Genomic DNA, 23,196 nt, shown 5'->3' with positions numbered 1-23,196 from the left:
GCAAGAGCAGTACAGGGCTCAGCCCAACCGCCGCGGATTTAAGCCTCTCAACCGCCGCCGCTCATTGGCCGCCCGCTGCCTCCCTATTGGCTGCCGGCGGCCCCGCCCCAATGCGTTACCGTGGCGACCGGCGACGGACGGCCACGGGCGTTCGAAAAGGGGGCGGAGCTACGGCCGCGGCGGCGCGGGGTGTGACCCACTCGTGCGCGCCCCTGCGCCGGTTCCGGGCTCCTCCCCCCTCGGGGGCCCGCCCCCACGGGAGCGCGTGGGGGCGGCAGGGAGAGCCGGGCCGGCGCGGGGGGCGCAGAGGCGCCACGGCAGAGTTGCGGGGGAAAAGCACGTTTGATGGCGAGCTGCCGGCGACGCCTCCACCACCGGCGCCACACCGGGCTGCCGCCCACAGGCGACGCCCAGGCCGAGGTCTTCGGACGCGACAGACGCCCGGGAAGCGCCCAGGAAATCCGTTTCTGAAGCGTGTTCTCAAGCTGCCTACCTCGAACCAGCTCCGGGGCAGCCAGCCGGAGATGAAACCCTGTTTATACAGGCTGCTGCTTCGTAACGCGCTTTCCTGTTGACATCCCAGTGAATTTCTTAACCAGAAAAAGTCGAGAGGCACTGCATAAAACATTATTGCAAAACACGTTTATTTTTTCCTCATTATATACACGCGCATTGCTTGCTGCCGGATGCGCAATACATAGCTGCAGTTTGTTCTAAATCTTTGTTTCATCTTTGAAGGTGCTTTATGGCAACTGTCTGCAGGCAGATCAAGTGACGAGGCTAAAAACTCCCCCACCGTACTAGTCATTAAGATATAAATCAGTTGGCCTATACCTGTGATTTGAAAACCCACCCTTACAGCACGGTTCTAACAGATCTTGCCGGGGGGGGGGAAGCCTGAACCCTTCCTTGGAGGATCACTGCCAGATACGGGCTCTTGTTAAACGAATTTAAGCTCGACAACGTTTATTGCCATTGTCTTCCTGTCAGGGTAACCAGGAAAAACACCGTGCACCTGTGTTGGGCAACACACAAAAAGCTGCCGAATGCGTGTCAAGATGCAGGTTTGCACTTGCTTATGAAGTATCCAGGTACGAGCTGATCTTCGCTGCCACGATCATCTAACGTGGTCCCAGCCACCTTAATCTGTTCTGCTCCCGTTGCTAGCGCTGAAGTACGAAATCAGCATTTGCTCAGAGAACCTTGTGGCAAGCCCGAAAGCTTTTCAATTACGTTAAGCTAACTTGATTTGAAGAGAAAGAATCACCCCCCTTCGAATCTACCCATCACGATGGGGCTAGTGCCCGGTTTGGTGAAATGCTGTCAGCTGCACTAATCACCTCAAATATGAGTGGCACATGTAAATATTAACTGAAGCTTTATGTTTGAAAATGGTTTTCAGAACCAAAAGACCACCCTGCTTAGAGGCCGAGTGTGAGTGTAGCGCCGTTATTCAACTCACCCGAGCCTTCTGGAGGAGGCAGAAAACACTGCCAAAGGCATTAAATCAGAAGAAAACAGTATCGGGCATTGAGAACTCTGCTGGTTCTGCAGCGCTATCCCGAGAAATGAGGGACTGTGATTTGTGCAGTCAATCTTCATCACTCTATGTAAAAGCAATGCAACTGCTAGAGACTTTCTGACCACAGTTTTCCAAGTCAGTCCTGTACTGCACATAGTGTTTTAACACAGCACCAGAGGAAGAGAATGGAATGCAAACTTGTTTAACAGTTACAAAAGAAACCATGCAGTTTGCATAAACAGTCCGATCACAGGAGAAGCAGAATTACTCAAGGACGTTTCAAACTGCGCTGCTGGTGAATCTGATCATGTAATTCCTACATCGCTCTATCCTCAAATTCCACTAACACCAAGTCCGGTCTTTGTAACGATACTCAGGTACTGATCCTAAATACCAGAACAAGAAAACAGTATGACAAAATAAGACTGCCATGATACATGGAATGATGACAGACTTACTCATTCTTGCCAACTACTTAATTGATTTGCTGAATTCCAAAGAAAATATTTAAGGGCTTCAGACAAGAAGAAAAGGGGGCACAGGAAGACTGTGAACAGATGTAAGGATAACTACCTCTGAAGAGGTGTTATTAGTGAAAACCTGTCAACCGGGTAAAGACAGAGACTTGTTTTCTTCGCAGTATTAAGACCCCAACACGCATAACTCTTTCTTAAACACACTCTTTCTCTTTCCAGCCAAGAAGTCTCAAGTCACAGTTTCTTTCAGCAACTTGCCAAGTCCCAGACTACTGGCACAGTTTAGCATTCTAAACCTGGACTGCTTCCTTGGGTAATACACAAAGGTACAGCTGGCCACAGTACACCTGCAGCTGTGTTACGGTATTATGAAAAAAATCAAGTAAATGACAGAATAACGTATCTTGAAGAGGTGAAGTTTAGCTGAGTGCTAGGATGCTCACTGATTAATTACTTTAAGCTTCAAACTGTCACATTAGCAGTTATTCATACAAAAAGTACAAAAAAATTATTCTACAGTGTTTTTTTGATTCTGAGTCTTCCCAGGAAACAGAAAAGTGTCTGCAATTTCTTTCCCTCCCAATTTCTCACAGTTAACCTGTGGATTTCTCTCCTTAAAAAAATAATTTGATATAAATTTAAAACGGTAACATCTATTTGCTCTGATGCATTAAAATTAAGTTTAGAGATCAGATTTATATGCCGAGACATAATATAAAAACTGTATATTTCTATTATCTAACAAAGTGTGCAAAAACCATGACTTCATGTTGTTTTTTACTCTCCATAATAAACATGTAATATTTTTTCATTCAAAAAGTCTTCAAGCTACGTTTGAAAGACAGAAAAGTATTTTTCAGTTGATTGTGTTTGCATGCCAATATAAACTATTTCCACTGCTAACATGAAATTATAATAATGATGTTCCATACTTAAGAGAAAGTATGGAATATATCTGTGCTCATCCACAAGTTGCAAGACTTCTGTTTAATAAACACCAAGTACAGTATTTAAGATTTCCGTTATTTTCACATATACAGCAAATATTCAAGTCCATCTTATTTCCTTTATAAAAGCATCTTGATCCAATTTTAATAAAGATAGTATGCTTAAAAAAATTCAAAGATATATAGTACATTTGTTTCTGTACATGTATGTGCAAGATCTCCTGACAAAAAGTAATACGAGTATGGAATCCTACAGCTTCACCGTTTACACCTCCTTTGGCGAACACAACGTTGTATCACATGATGTAAGTACCATCTTTGTAGTATTTCATGGATTCCAGTTGCTGAGTCATTGCAAGGACATCCTGAAATCCCGTACTAAGTCCGGACATGTGTTGAAAATAAGCTTCCTTCTCCACTTGGACAGTTAGGTTGTTTACGCCAGCGTCTTTCAGAATCGCTGTAACCTGAATAGAACAGCATGGTTAACATTAGTATTACACTTCGTATGCATCTCACAGTAATATTCTTGCTCTGAACCACTGTAGATCAAAAAAGTATCATCATAAAGAATTCAATTTTCTGGAGAGCGAAGCCTAGCTTCAGAGAGTATGGCTCTGCAACTTCTGCATGAAGGGTAATTCTCAGTGTCTTGCATAAGGAAATAAGTATCTTTTTAAGGAAAAGAAAAAAACAAGGCAGACAGATTAGTAAGCTAGTTATAAACCCACGATTAGCACCCAGATATCCCTAATGTTTACTGCCTGTTTTGCAGCATGAAATCCACCTCCTCCTCCTTTTCTCAGAGCAGATTGTAGTGCCACTTTCAACAGTGAGAAAAAAAAAATCCAGACTTTTTTTTTTGTTTTGGCAGATGTTTTAGCAAACAACTCTTTATGCAACTAATTCCAAACTAGCAGGCAAGGGGAAGTACAGCATTAGAGACCAGCTCTGAGACATTAACTAATAGCTATAAAAATAATCACAAACAGCACCTTCAAACTTCAGTCTATGACTGAAAAAGGGCTACAGAGTAAGAAATTAAGACATTAGGGTCTAAAAACCTTGCACCTTACCTGCTGTACAATTCTCTGTTCCATCACATCCGATACCACTTGCACATGTACTGTACCTGCCACAACACTTGCAGAGTGACACCAAAAATGAGGATCTCTGTAGGATATGACTCCCTCTATTTTTTGAATCTGTAAAGAAATTACATTAGCAACAATTAATTTGAGAACACATTTTAAACTGATGTATATGGATATTGGTGGCAAATATTTCACAGGGAAACGAAGTTGTATAGCAAAGCAGCTTTCCAGCTAAGCTGCATACAGAAATACGTAGTATTGAAAGGTCACCTTGCTTATACTGTCAAAGACTAGAAGCTGAAAGTCAAACTAAATGAAAAACCCAGCAGAGTGCAGTCCTAAATCAGATGACAAAAAACTGATTTAGTGTACAGATCATAATAACATCAATGGACAGACCAACCAGAAAGCTGGCTGGGCATTTAACCATTTCCAGGGCATCTGTTACCTCACTATCCAGGATAAGCAGCTACTTAGTTATCATAGCTGGACTTTAATTCAGAGACATAGTATCTTCCCATAATTTATCATTTTTTGAAATTGATCTTTGTATTGGGTCTGGCTGGGATGGATTGAACTTTTTTCACAGCAGCACGTGTGGTGCCGTGTTTTGGATTTGTGCCTAAAAGAGTTTTGATAACACACCGATGTTTTGGCTATTGCTGAACAGTGCTTGGGCATTGTCAAGGCTTTCTCTTTTTCCCACTCTGCCCCTGCCCCAGTGAGCAGGCTGGGGGTGGGCACGAAGTGGGGAGGGGACACAGCTGGGACAGCTGACCCGAGTTGGCCAGGGGGATATTGCATGCCATATAGTGCCATGCTCAGCAGTAAAATCTGGGGTAGAGGAAGAAGGGGGTTTTCTGGCTTCCAACGTGGCTGAGCATCAGTCTGCTTGTGGAAGGTGGTGCACTGCTGGCTTTTTTTCTCCCCCTCCTTCACCTGTTAAACTGCCTTTACATTGCTCCCAGATTTTTCTTGCTTTTGCTCTTCCTGTTTTCTCCTCTGTGCAACTGGCAGTAGTGGTGGTAAAGGGGGAGCAAGCAAGTGGCTGTGTGGATGCCTGGCTGCTGGCTGGGGTCAACCTACAGCAAGCATATTGTTTTACTGTGATGTATTTTAAAAAATGCTTTTCCTATTATCTTTTAATGAATTGCTCTTTGACTGTTTTCAAAAAGTACTTTGTTTTTCCTCAGTCTCCCAGAATGGCTTTCTGTCTTCCCTCATCGAAAAGTGAAACCCCACGCTGCACCTTGCTTTCCTTTCATCACACAAGTCTCTCCCAGCCAATTTCCATTTATTCTTTTCTTTTTCATGCAGACCAGAACACATCTCCCTCTCTACTAAGTGACAGGACACCATCAGGATAGTCTTCCTTGCCGCCTCTAGTTGATGGCATTCTCAAAGAACATGTAACTAGTTCTTTGATGGAGAGGAGTTCTCCACACTGAGGTCTGCACTACGATTCTGGGCAGGAACTTCAAATGAGCCAACAGTGAGGACTAAGTACAGCCTCAAAGTAGATACCATACTGCAGCAGACAGGAAGAGAATGGACTAGAATGAAAAAGTATTTGGAAAAAACAGCTTTACTTTTGCCATCTCACCTACTGTGAACCAGCATGCCCTTCATGATATGGACAAGTAAGAAAACCTGCGATTACAGGCTCAAGATATAATCCTGTAGCCTGAACAGTACATATCAAGTTTAAAAAGGCCGCAAGCTTTTGGGAATTCCTATGTTACCTACTTAGTACCAAGTACCTTTCCCACAGCGTTACCATACTTGTCTGAAATCATAACCTACCCATAAAAGCAAAAATGAGTACAAGTTTTTTTAGTTGCAGAACAACTTTGATCAGTAGAACTCCTAATCCTGTCACATCTCTGCAAAATAGATTTAAAACAACTTGAGACATGAAGTTGTCTGAGACAACGGAAGCCGTCAGGCTGAACTACTTGAGTTCAATAATTATTAAAAACAGTTATAGCTTTGTATGTTTGTATATGAAAACATTTGGAATTGTAGTTCTGACCTTTTCTAAAGCAGCATGCAGGTCTTTCTCCTGTTCTGGAGGTATCCTCAACAAAAGCACTTGACAGGCATCTTTCAATAGCGGGATAACACTAAGAAAAATCAATGTAGCAATAAAAAGAGAGCAGAGCGGATCAGCTATGAGCCATCCAAATTGCTGAATAAATATCGTGGATACGATGACACCAACACTGCCAAGAGTGTCTGCTAACACATGCAGAAACACACCTGAAAACAAAACAATCTGAGTGATTAAGTTGAACAGTTCTGTTTAAAATGTACACATATGTTCAATAGCGGAAACACAGTAGGGTTTATTAAATATAATAAACACCCCTCAAGCTAAACAGAGGCAACTATCTGCCTAACTGGGTGCAAAATTAAACAAAACATTTAGCTTTTATAATGTTTAATTACGAATCTCTGTAAAAAAACCCCATTTTTACTCTACAGTGCAATGATCTAGGCAGGCATTCACAGATTAAACCAAACGTGACTAGTCTTTCAATTGCTAGTGGGATTTGTACTATACAGCATAATCATTTAACTCCATATAGAGGGACTCATTGATCCTTAACAGAGGATAAAAAGATGAGCGTAAATGCCTTGGCATGCCTATGTGGACAGATTTTAATGTATCATTTGGTTTTATATGCCAACTCTGCTCCTACTTTATAAGAAGATTGTCTATCTGCTACTGCTAGGAATAATCCTTTATACTGCTTTAATGGTGGGTAGCGTTCTCAGCATACACTCAAAGGGCACAGAAAAACAGTATCTAACCATTTGTAAGATTAGTGCTAGTTAAGTGTCAGGATTTGAAAGAATACTGAAATAGTTAAGAGTACAGGCAAACTTCACAAAAATGCCAGACAACAGAAGAGCCAACTGAATTAGGACGTAAAATAACCAACAAAATATGAGACTATTAGCTAAAAAGCTTATGCTCTGACAAGCTTACACAAAAACCTCATTCCTTTATAGGTTTTTTTATGAGCCAGGCAGTTGGTAAATACCTTCTAACTACTAGGGAAAAAATTCTAAGAAGTAGCTATGCTGAAATTTTATATATATTACCCTTCTCGGTTAACTTCTGATTTTAGATTTGAAGAAGAAAGTTCATCTTTACCACCTTATCTTCTGAATCACAAATAGAAGCGTATTCTAGATTGCTGGTCTGCATTTGTTCTTCTGCTTCCCATCCCTTCCCCCAGTGGTTTTACTACCTAGAAGCATGGTAATAGCTTTACAGATAGAGATCTTGTACTTTCATTTCCAGATGGAACTTAAAACCATGGACTTTAGGCTCTTTCAAAAAGGTTTACAATGACTGTTTATTAATGTTAATGAAGACTGTAGATTAATGCTTTTTATTGGTCCTTAGGTATTACCCACACCTAAGAAAGCCATACAAAGAAACATTTCAAGTCATGTTTCTTCAAGTTAAACTCATTAATGAAGAAACAGTTTGAGAAATTCACGTATACTACATTAAATGGCTGTCAGATCACTTCTGGAGATTTTAAGAATGATGCATAGTACGGGGTCTGATTCTGAAAACCTTCAAAGTCTGCTGGAAATCACATACATAATTTATGATTCAACACCCTGTACTTGCCTCTCATGTTGGTATTCATGCCTCCTCCAGAAGACCCGTGGGAATGTCCATGACTGTGCCCATGGTCACTGTGGGAATGGCCGTGCCCATGGCTGTGGCTGTGCCCGTGGTGAGAATGGCTGTGATCGTGTGAGTGACAACCTCCCCGAGAAGTCCCATGGGAGTGCGCGTGGCTAAAGGCACAGATACCAACAAGGTTTACGATCAGCCCTCCAACAGAGACTGGCTGTGAGAGGGAGAAAAGTCTTTAACATCACTACATCTTCCCAGGTGTTCATTTTCTAGATCATGGTAATCAGAAACACTGTACACCTAATAAAGGAAAACTGTGGAAGCATTAACATCAACAGAAGGATTATTCTAATGTGGATTCCTCATCATACGCCTTTCAGTATACAAGCTGGTTTCAAAGGAATTTTCTTCCCCTCTCAAAAAATCCAGTTCTCCCCATCTTCCCCCAAAAAACACCCAATAACCACTACCAAAATGCAAAACCTAGTATCCACAAATCAGGACAAGATAGCAAATTTAGTTTTAAGAAAGGGTGATTGATATTATTTACTTTCAAAAAGAGATAAAGTGGTTTGAATACAAGCTTTGCTTTGTTTTCATTGACAAAAAAAAAAAAAAATATTGCATCCAGGACACACACTCTCATCTAAAATTGTACTTAACTGAAGACAGCAACCACTGCTTTAGTAGTTGAGTTGTGCTTTTTATCTGTCTGCCTATTTTTCTACTCTTCTCTTGAAAAACCAGCAAAGATTAAGAGTAATTCCAGCTAATAAAGGAGTTAAGCAAGTCCTATTTGGGGGTTATTATTAGACCTTTCCTTGGCTATGCAGACCGTGCTCATTTAGAGGGGGTAATCCCTCCCACCCCCAAGAAACAAAATCAGTAGGGAAAATGGAGCAAATATTGAAGATTAAAAAGAAAAAAATAAAAATCAGGCCTCAATTCCAGCAACACACATTTCTAATTGTGCCTACATAAAAATCTTTCTCTTTGTTACTGAAGAGAGAAGGAGAGCACAAATTCGTGTGTGTGTGTGTGAGAGAAAACAAGTGAAGCTGGAAGTGATAAATGACGGCTTGGATTTGCAGAATTCCATAATAAAAAAAAATTAGTTTGAAGAAAATTAACTATTGCATTTGAAAGAAGGGATGGAAGCTTGAAAATTTAAGTGGGGAGCCCCTGAAGAGTCTGTGGAAGGTAGAGAGACACAGGTGTAGTTAAGATTAGCTACGCACAACTTCATGATTGTTTATGCCACAGTAACACACTCAGCATGATGTTATGAATTCTGGCTGATTTTTGAGGTTTCTCAGAGACTAATACAAAATCTTTTCTGTAATAATTGACATTGGTATACATAACAGCAGAACCAAATTTAGTCTTGTACAGATTATTTCCTTAGTATCTTTTATTGTAGAAAGACCACCGTCTAAAAATACTAAAGCTGTAACATCTTAGAAATAAATTCAATTTAACTGTGGTAATTAAATTATATTCACCCCTATATATTTTCGTATTTTAAGCCTAGATGTAGTTTGCATTTTAAAATCAGAATATGTTAAAAAGTCAAGGCACAGTTTAGATCTCGAGTATGCAACTTCAGTCTCCTTAACTTTTTTTTTTTAATTAACATGAACATGAATGAACCATTAACTGCCAAACAACATTCAAACAGAATGACAAAACTTACAGTTAGCATATTTGTATCTATGTCTGGAGGATCCACCAATCTGGCTACCGATTCCATGAAGACAAAGAAAGCAATTACCATCAGAAAGAGGCCATTAATAAATCCAGAGAGAATTTCTACACGTCCATACCTGAAAACAAACATATGTACTTTTGAGAGTGAAGAACGGGTACTCTGAACAAATTTCAAAGTTATAATAAATAAAGTTATAATACATTTAATATAGCTTTAAGATTGCTTTGGGTTTTTTTCTCAATGCCACAAAATCATGCCTTAATTTCTGCATTCCTTATTTCCGACCAAGAGGTAGCTAGTTTGCAACTGTCCAAACACTAATAGTATAAACCTATAATAATGTAAGGATTTTTTTATATATACTGCACATTCAGGGCTTTAAACTGCTATGCAATTTCACCATACAAATTTTGATTATGTCAGCGCAATTGAAATCCTCATATAAACACTGACTTTCAACATCTATTTTTGTTTGAGATACATGCATATATAGAGTGAGGCAATTTCTACATAATATTCACAGTGATAAAGTTTTATTTGTAGAGATAAATGAAAATTACATTTCAGACACTTTTTTGCTGGGGTAAGAGGGGAATAGCATGAACACAAATGGAACAGAAAAGAGACATAGCAAAAAACCCACAGAAACATGCACCATTAATCATCCCGAACACATCTTTATAGCAGGGCATTTTGAAAATGAGCAAGTAGAATAATTTTCAGATAGTCCTTAAAGAACCTAATGTACATACCCATAGGAAAATATGCGAGTTGCTTTCCATCTTGTCATCAGAGCTGCAAAAAGGCCCATCACTAATGCAGAGCAATCAAAAAGCATGTGAAATCCATCAGAAATAAGACCAAGGCTATTGGTCCATACTCCATAAAAAAGCTCCACAAAAGTGAAAGCCTAAAATGAGAGAGAGAATGATTTTTTCCTCAAACATTAACTTGTAATTTAATGTCTTGGTAGCTAGCAGGAAACTTTTCATAGGACACTTGATAGTTTTCAAAGGTATTGTTCAAAGTATTTCTAGATCATTTTCTCTCTCCTCCAACAAAACAAAAGTGATACATTCCAAGTCTGTGAAGAGACATTTTTGAACCTACCCTCCCAAAAGCCTTAGACCTAAGAGAACAACCCTCTATAGGAGTAGATTTAAGTTTTCATTTAGAATTTTAAACTAAAGTTGTGCAGACAGTTTTAAGCATTTTCTCATTAAACAATGTAACAACTCTGATCTGATCTATTATTAGTGTAAAAGCAATGCTGTCTATACTCTGTTCTGCAAAAATTTTCTTCACCAATTAGTTGACTGTTTAAATCTTGTGAATTAGTTTTGAGAAGGGTACACGAGGAAACATTTTTAATACATACATTTTCCCTGTATGATTTACTGTTATTAATTGGTCTGCCTATAAACTTACTTTCCCATCTTTCATATTCCATAATGGAATTCCTTAAAGTTATTATGGATACTTCAAGTTTCTCCCTGTTTTTTTGGATAATTGCCAAAGAATGAAGAGAGATCTTTGCAAATGAGGTTCTACCAATATTGCTTACTGCATGATCTTTTCCTATTCGAGAAAGAGAGAAGCTAGAAATAAACCCAGCCTACTCCAAAATGACACTACTCAATCCCACAGTTACTATTTTGTTGTCCCCATCCTTGAAGGCCTTATTAGTTTCAGCTTACCTGCCGGTAACATGGAGATACCTCAATCTTAAATGTACCATCACACAAGAATTTACTTACTGGTATAATAGTTACACGTAGAACCAGTGCCACACTGTGACAACAAATCAAAGTGACCTGCCACTTACTGTAAGATTAGCATAAGTATCTTCTATTTTAACATTCCATCTACTGAAACTACTCTGTCAAGGGTCACTTTAAAAACAATCAATCATGGGAAACTTTTTAAGAGTAACTCTTCTTACTGTACTTTGTAGATAGTACTGTGATTGGGTTTGAAAAAAAACATGCACTTACCAGATTTAGGCACAAGAAATAGAAGATCTGCCTAGAATCATACTCCTCAAGGATTTGTTTCAGTGACTCCTTAATAAACCGGGGTAACGACTGAGAGCTCTGCTGTAATGCATCACCCATGAAGTTATAGAGAGGAGTGCCTTCAGGGGAATAGCCAATAAGGGTACCCTTCTGCCCTTTCCTGGAGGGGGAGGACAGGATATTGGCAGCTGCAAGGAAAGTATTGAAGTTTTTGTTGCTGTTTCTAAGCTTCACAGCTATTTTATAATGTGTTTTATCAGCAATCAAAGCTTACATGAAATTTGCAGGCAGCAAAGTGATTGTCAACTTCATCTTGAGGTTTATCATTAGATTTCATTGCTGTGTAAGATTAGATCATCACTTCCACAACAGAACAGATCTATTACATGCTTTTTTTTGTAGACAGACAGTAAAAGAGCACAAAGTTACAGGCCCTTTTTATTCAAAAGAATCCATAAAAGCTCATCCAAAAGTTCTGCACACATCCATTTTCTGATTGGCTTCCCAGTCACAGACAACAGATCTATTACAAGATAAATAAGAATACGTACATAAAATGAAGAAGACAGCACTCACTACCACCCCTCCAGAAAGAACGTGCTCTGTGCTTTCATGGTGTGGTGGTCTGTTCATAGCTCGAAGCTGGTCTGTTATTGGATGCGTCCAAAAGTTGCCAAAAAGCAGTGCACTAATGAAAATTAGAAAGGATCCATATCGAGCACACGTGGAAGCTTCCATCTTAACAGAGCATATGGACTCCACGTAGAAATCCAGGATCACAACAAAAAAGATGACTGTTATGAAAGGCATGATGAGAGAAGACCAAGACTCTACTTTACTCTGCAACAAAAAATAATTTCAAACAGGACTGTTCACCATTAGATGTGATTGTATATACAGCATTAAATCCAGTTCACTTTCATTACAAATGTTTTCAGCAATCCATCAAAACATAAATATTTTTATACTTTCAATTTATCATATAAAACCAACATTCCAGCTATAGAAAGACACACATAGCTAATATGCACTACAGTACCTTATTTTAAATACTTTAATGTGTTTAAAGCAATGCCGTATGTGATGCCATGTTTGCAATGGTCTACTTTCCCTAAGCATGCAGGCATAACAAACATGTCTTTAAACTACAATAATCTACTCCTCAGGAATAAAAGAGCCCTGTATTTATACAGTCATTAATACTTGTGCAATGTTAGTGTATGAATCCAGGATATAATATCTGAGCTAAAAAGATGAAAAAAAAGTTATCACACAAAAGAGGAAATTAACGTATCATGCAGATATACATCAAAATATAGAGGAAAAATTTCAAACAGAGCTCACGAGAAAAAGATGGCAACTTTGGTAATTTTAAAGATATTTTAAAGGAAAGATTTAAATTGCACTTCACAAGCTGAAGCATTACAAAAAATGATTTATTTTTATACTTGCTATCTTACCTCTGTTGTCAGAGAGAGAACAATGACCCATGGGCACAACAGAAGGACGGAAACAAGATGAGACAAAGCTTGAAGACGCTTGGCTCCACCTACATCTACAGATAGTTTTCGAGAAGCCATGTGAAAACCAACCTTACAGCACAATGCCAGTACCAGAAGCAGTACTCCTCCCTGGAAACACACAGGGATCCCATTAGCATTTCTTGAGCGCCAAATAACCTCAGTCCAAACAAAATGACACTTACATGAAAAAAGATTAATATGATTTCCTTAACTTATCAACAAAAGCGAAAACCAGGATGTTTCCTCTAATTGTTACTCTAGTTAAAAACAGTAATATAGCATACATGGTTATACCTCAGCACTATTCACAACAGCCTAATATGACCTGAAGTTTAAAACTCTCAATAGCGTTAACTGGCATACAACTGCAGCAAATTGGTAGCAAACCAATTACTGGTCCTTGCGTATGAGGAAAAAGAAAAATCACACAAAACTGGGTTTCCCATCTTCCATATTAAAAAAGTGTTGAAAGTATACGTAAACCCCAAAAGTGTCATGTCACCTTGGCCTCTAATCCTTTCATAACCTTCTCATTCACTTACCTTTAATCGCACCATACCATATTTCTTCACAATATTTTCTTTCAAAATTGTTCTATAAATGAATCACAAGATACACACAGAGCATCCCATCTCCCTTAGATCACACTTGCTTTGCACACAGTTAACCAGTCTCTCTTAACATTTGATTTATTTTTATACTAATACTTCCTCAGCTGTTCCATGTATTTTTTTTTCCCTGCTTTAGTCCTCAGTGCAGCCACTTTAGCAACAAGACTAAGCTAACAGAACAACTCAATCAGCCAGGTCAATCCCATATAGTAAGATTTTGATACTCATATTCATGCCACCAATTATAACGGGACTGTACTACTAAAAAGTATCAGAATCAGTGTCTTCAAATACAAGCATCTAATGTAAAGACAAGACTGGGGAAAGATAACGAAGCAGCAACAAAACAGACCCCAAAGATGAGCAATAGACGTATTGTATGCGAAGCATTATGAACATCCAGAACACTGATGACATGTAGTACTTTATGATAATTTTAACGAGACTTTTTAGGTTATGCATTACAGCAAAGTCCTTATCAGCTACACAAGTTGAATATTGTATGGTTTGGCTTGCAGTATTGAAGCTGCTTGTACTCAACCAAGATGTAAAAATTACAGTGCTAGTTCAGTTCCAATATGGGGTGGGGATGTTGAACTTTTTGGTTTTGATTTAGACTTGGATTAGGTCTGAGCTGGTGAAATTCTTACCTACAAAACTTAGATAAATATTAACCTACTAAAATACAAGTTCTTTACCTTGTGATCTGCAACACCCAGGAAAGCAATGATTGTATACAGAACATGGGTAAGAGCACTGTCATGATGCCCCTCAGCTAAATAAAAAAAAAATTAAGGAAGAGTTTCATTTGATGGTGGTTTTTTTTTTAAAACCAAAGAACAGGTAGATGTAGCAGAAGATCACGGGAAGCAGAAGTAAGCAAACTGAGCTTTAAGGTTTGTCAGATCCTTAAAATTTAGGAAAGAGGAAAATATTTCCACAGAAAATAAACAGTTAAAAATATTTTTGGGAAAAAAGAGTATTTTAAAACATGAGAACATAGTCACTGTTAAATACTGCACAGTAGTCATGATACAGGATTTATGTTAATTTTGGCAACCAGACTTCAAAAAATATACTCAACAGCATTAAAAATCAGATTGATTTTCACTAAAAGCACTAAACCAGTGAGGTGTCTAAAATATGATCTATAGCTTCGCAGTTTCTAAATACTTAAACTTTAGAAAACAAAGAGTAATTGACAGGCACAATCCAGCAAAGATTAAAATAATGATAGCTTTTGGGAAAGCTACTAGAGAGCACTTTAACAATGAATTTGCTCACTGAAAACTCAGTGAATTAATTGATGCTAATCCTGAATATACCATTTGCAGCTGTAATTCCATGTTTTCATCCTTCTTTGAGAAAGTTTATTTTCACCTTGTTTGTTTTTACTGCCCATTGTTAGATGTATCACTTTTTGACAGTGCACTTCACTATGGTAAGAAGACCTGTTGAAAACTTACTTCAGAATCACTTCCAATTAACTCAGTGGCTTTGAAAGCATGTTAGCTAGCTTCCATTTGCAGTTTAAAGTCCATTGTTGTTGGAGCTACTGCAGGCTATTTCACACCACTTTTCAGTTTAGCAGATGAACTGAGATTACTACATGTGCAAGCACAAAACAGTCTTTCTGGATTTACCAAAAAGACTGCCAGCCAGGCTGTCAACCATTTACTGCACACACTTAGGCTACAGCCATTATGAATTTCTAAAAAAATATGAGAGCTGATCAAAAAAGCTTCTAGCAATCTTAAGTGGTCTGATATGTGCAAATGGGCAGGGAGTCTTTAACTACAACTTAAAATCTATAGCTGTGTTCTAAGTTATCAACAAAGTAAGCAATGGCATTCATTCGGCCGTAAATATCAGTATTTAGATGTAAAAATAAAATTTTATTCTATAATATTCTTGAAAGGTAAGATTCCTATTAAAAAAATGCAAGCATATTTAATTCAGTGCATTCAACGTCACATTCTCTCTGCTCCAGTAATAACTTGTCCTTACACATAGCAAGAAAGGATACGATGTTCTGCTATTTTAGCCATAAGGTCATCATTATCAAAAAGTAGTAAGCAGATGACAGCTATGATGAAAAATGCAGCACCTCTTGTCTGTAAAAAAACAGAAAAAAACCCCCCAAATATTTTTATAATATTCTCTAACAGATTAATATAAAAAAATCCAGAAAATCAGCTCCCTCCCGCCTCCCTGATCAATGTAAGCACATTTTAGTTCGGTAAGAAAAACATTAGGAAAACACCCATTTTTTTAAAAAGGTGACCTTGACAATATAATTTTATATTTATTCAATTTTTCAGATTTACTAGATAACTCAGGGCAAATCACCACTGTAACAAGCCAGAAGCCTGTATCTTACAAACTTCAAGTGTGATTGCTTCCTCCTTCGTGGCGTGTTTCTGCCTGCCAGAATGCAGTGCTACTTAAACCTCATGATTTAGTATTTTGTAGCACCAAGAAGCTATAAACAAGATCTAGTGGACAAATTGTAGTATTTTGTCTTATGGGAGGTAAAGGCTAGAGCACTGTGCAAAGGCTCTGAGAAAGCAGAGCTCTGCAGTGCTTTCATGAGGAAGGGACAGAGGTAACTATGAAAGCCCAGCTCCCAGAGCTTTCACCACCCTGACCTAAAACACTGCAATTTTGGTATTCATCATCTTGGCAAAACACAGCTCTACAGCTACAAACTACTATTACAATTCATCTTCTGAAGCCAAATACAGCTATCACATTCTTGTTTCGGAAAGTCAGCTGACTTCTCTTTGCCACAGTTCACTTCATAAAGCTGAAACATTCGGAGGACAGGGTTATTGCTCCCTTGCTTCTGCTGCCTTAGACATGCAGCTTTGACTGCCAAGCGTGGCCCACTAAGATACAGATTGACAAAGAACCTCTCCGAAGCTCTACATTTACGCTTTGGGTGGATGGCTGGAGAAAAAAAATTGTCTTCTAGGTGAAGAGCTTCTTGCTGGATGCCCTAAGCATCTCAATTTGACGGGCGTGGGGGTAGAGTGTCAGAGCAGATGACTGTGCTATTCACTTTAAGGCCAGCCTAAAAGTGATCAGGGGACTCCAGCAGCAGTTATGAGACAGAATTCAAAACTCTCAGCCTGAGGCAGCACCAAAGCCAGACTTTCTCTTACACAGCAAGTACTCTAGCCTCAGGTATATGACATCATAAAGTATCTTCCTCCAACTATTACTGTTTTTTAGGGAAAGTGGCCAAGACTGCTAGGTGCTAGGATAAGCTCATTCCATTTAGGGCTGATAAGGCACAGTTAGAGAACACCTCGCAAAATTGCATGTAATGGGACTAAGACAAAGGACGTTTCAAGGATAGATCTCTGATTAAGTGAAAGACTGGGCCCAAGTATTCAGCACATACAGGCTCATGCAGACATTGAAGTACTTAGAGAACTTTTCGGCAGAAAAAACGGAGTATGTGAAAAGCCACAGACATTGAAGAGGCTAGACAAGGATCTGGAGACTGTATTGCTGGACTTCCATGCCTAAAGGCCAGGACCACTACATGCACATATGTCCTTTTGTCAGTTTGAACCGAAAAATCCCATTACAAAGAATGCTGCAGTGAAAACAAACATTCTCAAGGTTCCTTTCTGCCTACAAACAGAAAAACGTCTCAGATGTCTGCTTTGGATCTCTAACAGTTTCACCCACTGTTTCTCTCTTAATGTCATATTTATTATTTCAAGTAGTACATCTTATCATTTCACGACTAATTAAAATTAAAAAAGCACGTTACTATGAACATAGGTCTGAAACAGTGTTTGTTCCGGCTAAAGAAGTACTTGAATTTATGGCATTCAGTATTTTTTACATGCGGTAAAATAGATTTTTAAATACCTTTGCTGGTCCTCCACCTGAGCTTGTGAACAAGACACTAAGGAGTGATAGCACAACCACATCACTGTGCTCAAACAGCAACAATGTCCTATAAAAAAGTGAAATAAACACTTACGTCTGCTTACAAGGAGTTTACCTCACCAGCTTGATATATATTATCTCAGCTAAAATTCAATGACACAGCAGTCAAAGATTTATGCTGTGATTTCAACAGCAAGTTTAAACAATTCAAAAGGATAAATGCAGATCTATTTGCCTTCACCAGCAATAGATCTAGTGGCAGACAGCTAGACAAATCACAAAACAACTTCCTAACTCAAAGAACAGATTAAAATTATTCATTTATAGACTACTTTAAATTGTACTTTATTCTACTAACACAAAATACTAACTTGCTCAAGATGGAATTATTATTCCCATTACAATACCTCTTCTAAATGAAAGTTTCTGGCTCCCAGAAAAAAGAGGTCCTGTTCTGTGGTATTACATCCTGTTTATTGAGGTGTTGATGGTCTAGTAGTTTATGCAACCTTAGAACCTCTTAATCGCTGAAAATAATAAATTTTAACTTGCACACTATCTCCTTCAGATAGCAAAGGTTGACTAACAAGCTATATTGACAGCTTTCCAGAGCAGAACATGAAAGTAATAAACTCTGTCAAGTTTACCAAATGCTTCTGCCATTCTCCGCACAGCAATACAACCTGCTAGGGCCCATGTTACTGGTTCTGTTTGGGAAGACTGCCAGCATCCAGAAAGGCATTACACTATTTCTTAAAGAAATCCTATTGTCCTCAGGTATGCCTTCTCCTGTGTAGAGGATAAAACTTCAACTTCATAAAATGTATCATTTAAGGCTTTACCTTAATGAAAGATGCTTTCTAACACATTAACCTTCATTTTTGGAAGTCTAATGTTCTTCTTTTATAGCTACTCAGTACTGCTAACAAACAGCACAAGTGATTTTACTCCGAGTATATGCATTAATGCCACCCAATTCCAATACAGCACAGGCATACGACCAGTTAAAGCACTGCCCTGCAACAAATGCAGAAATTGATTCTAGTCACCTGGCACAGGAATACAAGCTGCTATCACTAGCTGTCAAGCCATGGACTTCAAACAGTTAAATAAACAATTGGGGTTACATAAATGAGACTAGGGAAACGATGAAACCTACAGTCAGTAAAACAGTCAGTGATCTTGTTGTATCACTCACATCAATAGTTAAAGCACTGTCAAGAACTTCACTGGCAACTTGTTAAAGAATGAATGAAGAAAATCGCAAGTTCTACAGAAAACTATACGTAGTTTTTCCCAAGCACAACAGAGTTCACAGGAAGAAGCATAAAGATTCATTTAAATTTCAAAAAAATAAAGCCAGAAGCTGGCATCGTAGGCTGATGGACAGAAACCAAAAAACAAAGGAGCAAGGCATGGAAAAATCACAAAAATTAGCTTAAAAAGAGAAAACATTCTTTACAGTAAATATATATTTACCTCAGTGGTCCACAAAGAGTAAGGCCAAAAAACCACAAGAGTGAAATGATACATCCCACAACAGCATGCTTAAAAATTTTGATCCACTACAAAAGAAAGGTATTTCATTATCATTTTCTCCACAGTTTCAAACCAAACACCCCATTATTAGCATTCATTTAGCACAGTAGCTGTAGAAATAGAGGGGAAAACATATGCTCTGCAAGTTCTGCAAAATTTAGAGTATGATCACCTTCTTACCTACTTTGCCAGGCAACTAAGGTTTGTTTGGACATATTATGAACTAGAATGAATTACTTCTTTTCTACTACAGTACTAGATTCTATAGTATAGTCTGAGAACTCTAACAAAAAGCCTGAAAAAAAGGCTGAAAAAAATCAAGTCCATTTTCCTGTCACAGATGCTGTTTATTTTGTAATCTGTTGTATATATCTGATAAACATATACAGAACTAGATAAAACATCCAAAATAAAGAAAGTAAGACCTTAAGTCTACAAATATTTATGCACGTGTTAAATTCTTTCTTCAGGAAGCAGGTTATAATTCAGCTATTCAATACATTATTAACTTTAAAGGCAAGCTTTTGAAGAAAAGTAATTCATTTGGGAAATATATTAAACAAGACAAAGTGCCTATGACAAACATCACATCTTCAAAATCCAGAATTTTAAAATTTTTAGCAACAGTGAAACCATAAACGGACAGATTTTTCTGAACACAAAGATGCAATTTATTCCTGTTCATGCTTTAAAATTCCGCCATACATGTCTAATCATGAAAGCAGTGGACATTTGGAACACTTCTGAGGCTATCCTTCAGATTTTCTCTACTTAGCACATACACTGATAACACTGTGCATGGATCAAGTTTTTGTGCACACAATTACATAAAACCAAGATGAATATGGAGCAGGTGAAGAAAATTTATTTCTTACAAAACAGCAGGTTCCAATCTGGCCCTACTCTAACTTCTCGGGATACTGGGAACTCAACACAGGCTGAAGAGCAGTTAGACTAGCCCCTCATCACAACGCACCATGCAGAAAGCACTCTTCTGGCATGGGGGACATGACTGGAGCACTTCGACATTCTGGCAGTCCAGAAATTGCCCTTCTAAAATGTCAAAGTCAGCTAAATAGACTAAGCTCCTTTTGAAAATCCAATCCTCAAAATAGATGCTTGGAGACAAGGACCAATCTTTTCACGATACCCTCAAACAGACCTGACAAAAGCTAAAAATGCTGATTGATTTTTACAGCACACTACGACACAAAGTTACACACTCCTGGAAATTGCAACCACATCTTCCAAGTGGAGTAACCTTTGCTCTACTTTCATTTTTGGCAAGAGCCATGTTGTCAAGAGTATCTACAAATATGTGAATCACTATTACATATGCCAACTCACCTGACGCTTGGTTACCACTTTTCCAGAAGAAAATGGTTTTTGAAACAAAACCATAAAAAATGCAGACCTGTTAAAAGGAGAAAGTTTTCTCTGTTAGTGTATTAGCAGTCAGCTTTTTATTCAAACCAGCTCTCTAAATAACTAGGTCTCTCATATCAGGCTCAGTTTACAAAACAGCTTCCTCTCAATTTTTCATGAAAAGGCCACACTGACCACACTCACTGGTTTTATTTTCCCTGCTGCATTACATGTGTCAGACACCAGTACAAAGGTGATGACAAGTGAACTTCAGTTCTAAATGCGAGTTCTTCAGAGAATGGCTAATGAGAAGTCTGTGTGTGATTTACAAAAATCGAAATAACTGATCTCTGAAGTTTTGAGGAGAAATAATACTGTGTTTTTTATTAGCAAGATACGTACACCCAAAGGCTTATTCACATATGGAATGCCAAATACAGTCTTGTTAGAAATGGTAAGAAACAGTACGCATCTTCCTCAACCAGGATCAAGAGTAAGTGATGGGGAAAAAAGAGTATGGTGCTTGGGAACGTGCAAGTGAGAGGCCCAGAAATGTAAACAAATTTGAAATAAAAGGAAAAAAAATGAGGTTCCAAATGTTCCAACTCTGCCAAGTTTATTACAGAAATGCTCTTCCACATTGTATCAGGTAAACAAGAAGCAGGATTGCGTCTGCAAAGGTTGTTTCTGTATATTTGCTACACTTTAGCTCTCAATCAGTTGAAGCTCACAAGAACCACAGGAATACAAATTATAAGGAAGAAAACTTGTCTTCTACACCCTTCTTAAGAGAATATGGACATGCCTGAGTTTCCTATGATCAGTACTGTCCTAGTATGATCAATTTTGAAGTAGCAAAAACATTGAAGTTTCTCAAGAGTAGAGAGGCCTTAGAGAGAGAGATCTGGATAGACTAGAGAGCTGGGCAATCACCAACCACATGAAACTTAACAAGAGCAAGTGCTGGATTCTCCACCTGGGACAGGGTAATCCTGGTTATTCGTACAAACTGGGGGACGAGAGGCTGGAGGGCAGCCCCGCAAAAAGGGATCTGGGGGTTCGGGTTGATGGCAAGTTGAATAGGAGTCAACAGTGTGCTCTGGCAGCCAAAAGGGCCAACCATGTTCTGGGGTGCATCAAGCACAGCATCGCTAGCCAGTCACGGGAGGTGATTGTCCCAGTCTACACTGGACGGGTGCGGCCCCACCTCGAGTACTGTGTGCAGTTTTGGGCACATCAATATAAGGACCTCAAACTATTAGTGTGTCCAGGGGAGGGCGACCAAGATGGTGAAAGGTCTCGAGGGCAAGACTTAGGAGGAGCGGCTGAGGTCACTTGGTTTGCTCAGCTTGGAGAAGAGAAGGCTGAGGGGTGACCTATTCACAGCCTACAACTTCCTCAAGGGGGGCAGTGGAGGGGGAGGTGCTGATCTCCTCTCTGGTGACCAGCGATAGGACACGAGGACATGGAATGAAGCTGTGTGAGGGGCAGTTCAGGCTGGGCATTAGGAAAAGGTTCTTCACGGAGAGGGTGGCCGGTCACTGGGACAGGCCACAGCTCCAAGCCTGTCAGAGTTCAAGGAGCATCTGGACGACGCTCTTAGTCATATGTTTAGTTTTAGGTAGTCCTGTGAGGAGCAGGGAGTTGGACTCGATGGTCCTTATGAGTGCCTTCCAACTTGAGATATTCTACGATTCTGAAATTATAGTGAGCAGAGATATGAAGAAAAAACACTGCTATGAACAGAGTATTTCCTGGATCCACTGCTACATATTCTCCTCCTCGATTAATCTATAATAACATAATGCAAGGTATAAGCTTGACGCTGACAAAGAACAGTGTAGACAAAGCATGCTGTAACGGTGGCAGACAAGGCTTCACCCCCTGCACACTCACCCCAGCTGCACTATAAAGATAAACTGCACGAGGTGGACCGCTTTCAGAAGGTCGTAGGATTCAAACAGCCCCACGGCTTTCAAAAACTTGGTGAAGCACAGCAGCACGATGTACCGAGTCAGCCTGCAAAAGGAGAGAGGGCAGCCTGCACCTGCAACCACGCACACGCCGCCGCCTTCCGGGCCCAGGCCCCGCCGCCGGTCCCTCCCCCTCCCCGGCGGCCCTGCGTCTAACGCGGAGGGGGCCGCCGGCTCCCGCCGCCCCCGGAAGGCTGAAGGGCGATGGCCGCTGCTCCCCGGAAGGAGGGACGGCGACGGGCAGCCCCCCTCGCGGGGCTCGCCCAAGGCCCCCCTCACCCAGCGGAGCGGCCGCTCCCCCCCGCCGCCGTTACCGGGCGCTGGGCACATCCACGGGCCCCAGCACGCCGCCGCCGGCCAAGGCCTGCCCGCTGTACTTCTCCTCCATGCCGGGGCGTGGGAGCGGAAACGGCCCCGCGCCCCTGCGAGGGAAGGGGTGCGAAGGCTCAGGCGCGGCGCGGCCCGCCTCCCCCGCAGCGGGGACACCTCATCCTCCGCCGCCGGCCGGCCGCCGCTGCGGGAGGGTGACGAGAGGAGAGGCCGCCCGCCGGCCCGCGCGCATGCGCCGGCCGCAGTGCGCAGGCACCCCAGCGGAGGGGGCGGGGCGGCGGGGTCTGTCGCGCTCGCGGGCGCTGGAAGCGCTGGAGGGGCGCGGGAAGGGCGGGGCCTTTCTTTCCCCCTCCCCTTTCCCCTCCCCCTCCCCCTCCCCCTCCCCCTCCCCTTCCCCTTCCCCTTCCCGCGGGGTTAGCGGTGGGCCGCGGTCGGCCGGGGGCGGGTTCCACCGCCCAGAGGGAGGTGTCCGCCCTTCGCGGGCCGCTCCAGGGGGTGTCGGTCGGTCTTCGGCGGCGGGTGGCGC

General features: G+C 40.4%; 1 protein-coding gene across 2 annotated transcripts; it reads right to left on the bottom strand.

The window, feature by feature from the left end:
• Nucleotides 1-625: 625 nt before the first annotated feature.
• SLC30A5 (solute carrier family 30 member 5) lies at nt 626-22,865 on the bottom strand. Of its 2 annotated transcripts, XM_076361957.1 has the most exons (16): nt 22,655-22,865; nt 22,264-22,386; nt 20,350-20,416; nt 18,943-19,028; nt 17,443-17,530; nt 15,584-15,671; nt 14,256-14,332; nt 12,884-13,054; nt 11,975-12,263; nt 11,403-11,611; nt 10,161-10,318; nt 9,394-9,523; nt 7,689-7,914; nt 6,072-6,298; nt 4,022-4,150; nt 626-3,412 (listed from the first exon to the last, which is right to left on the bottom strand). In XM_076361957.1, exons 1-16 carry the CDS (start codon nt 22,726-22,728, stop codon nt 3,242-3,244), a joined length of 2,313 nt encoding a protein of 770 aa, XP_076218072.1. In that variant the 5' UTR covers nt 22,729-22,865; the 3' UTR covers nt 626-3,241. The 2 variants fall into 2 exon arrangements, with proteins under 2 accessions (XP_076218072.1, XP_076218073.1); XM_076361958.1 differs by lacking the exons at nt 14,256-14,332; nt 15,584-15,671.
• Nucleotides 22,866-23,196: the final 331 nt, after the last annotated feature.

This window comes from Aptenodytes patagonicus, chromosome Z (assembly GCF_965638725.1).
Source record: "Aptenodytes patagonicus chromosome Z, bAptPat1.pri.cur, whole genome shotgun sequence".
In the NCBI taxonomy this organism is placed as follows: Eukaryota; Metazoa; Chordata; class Aves; order Sphenisciformes; family Spheniscidae; genus Aptenodytes; species Aptenodytes patagonicus.
The sequence above is the reverse complement of the archived record's forward strand: the minus strand, read 5'-3'. Positions and strand labels throughout refer to the sequence as shown.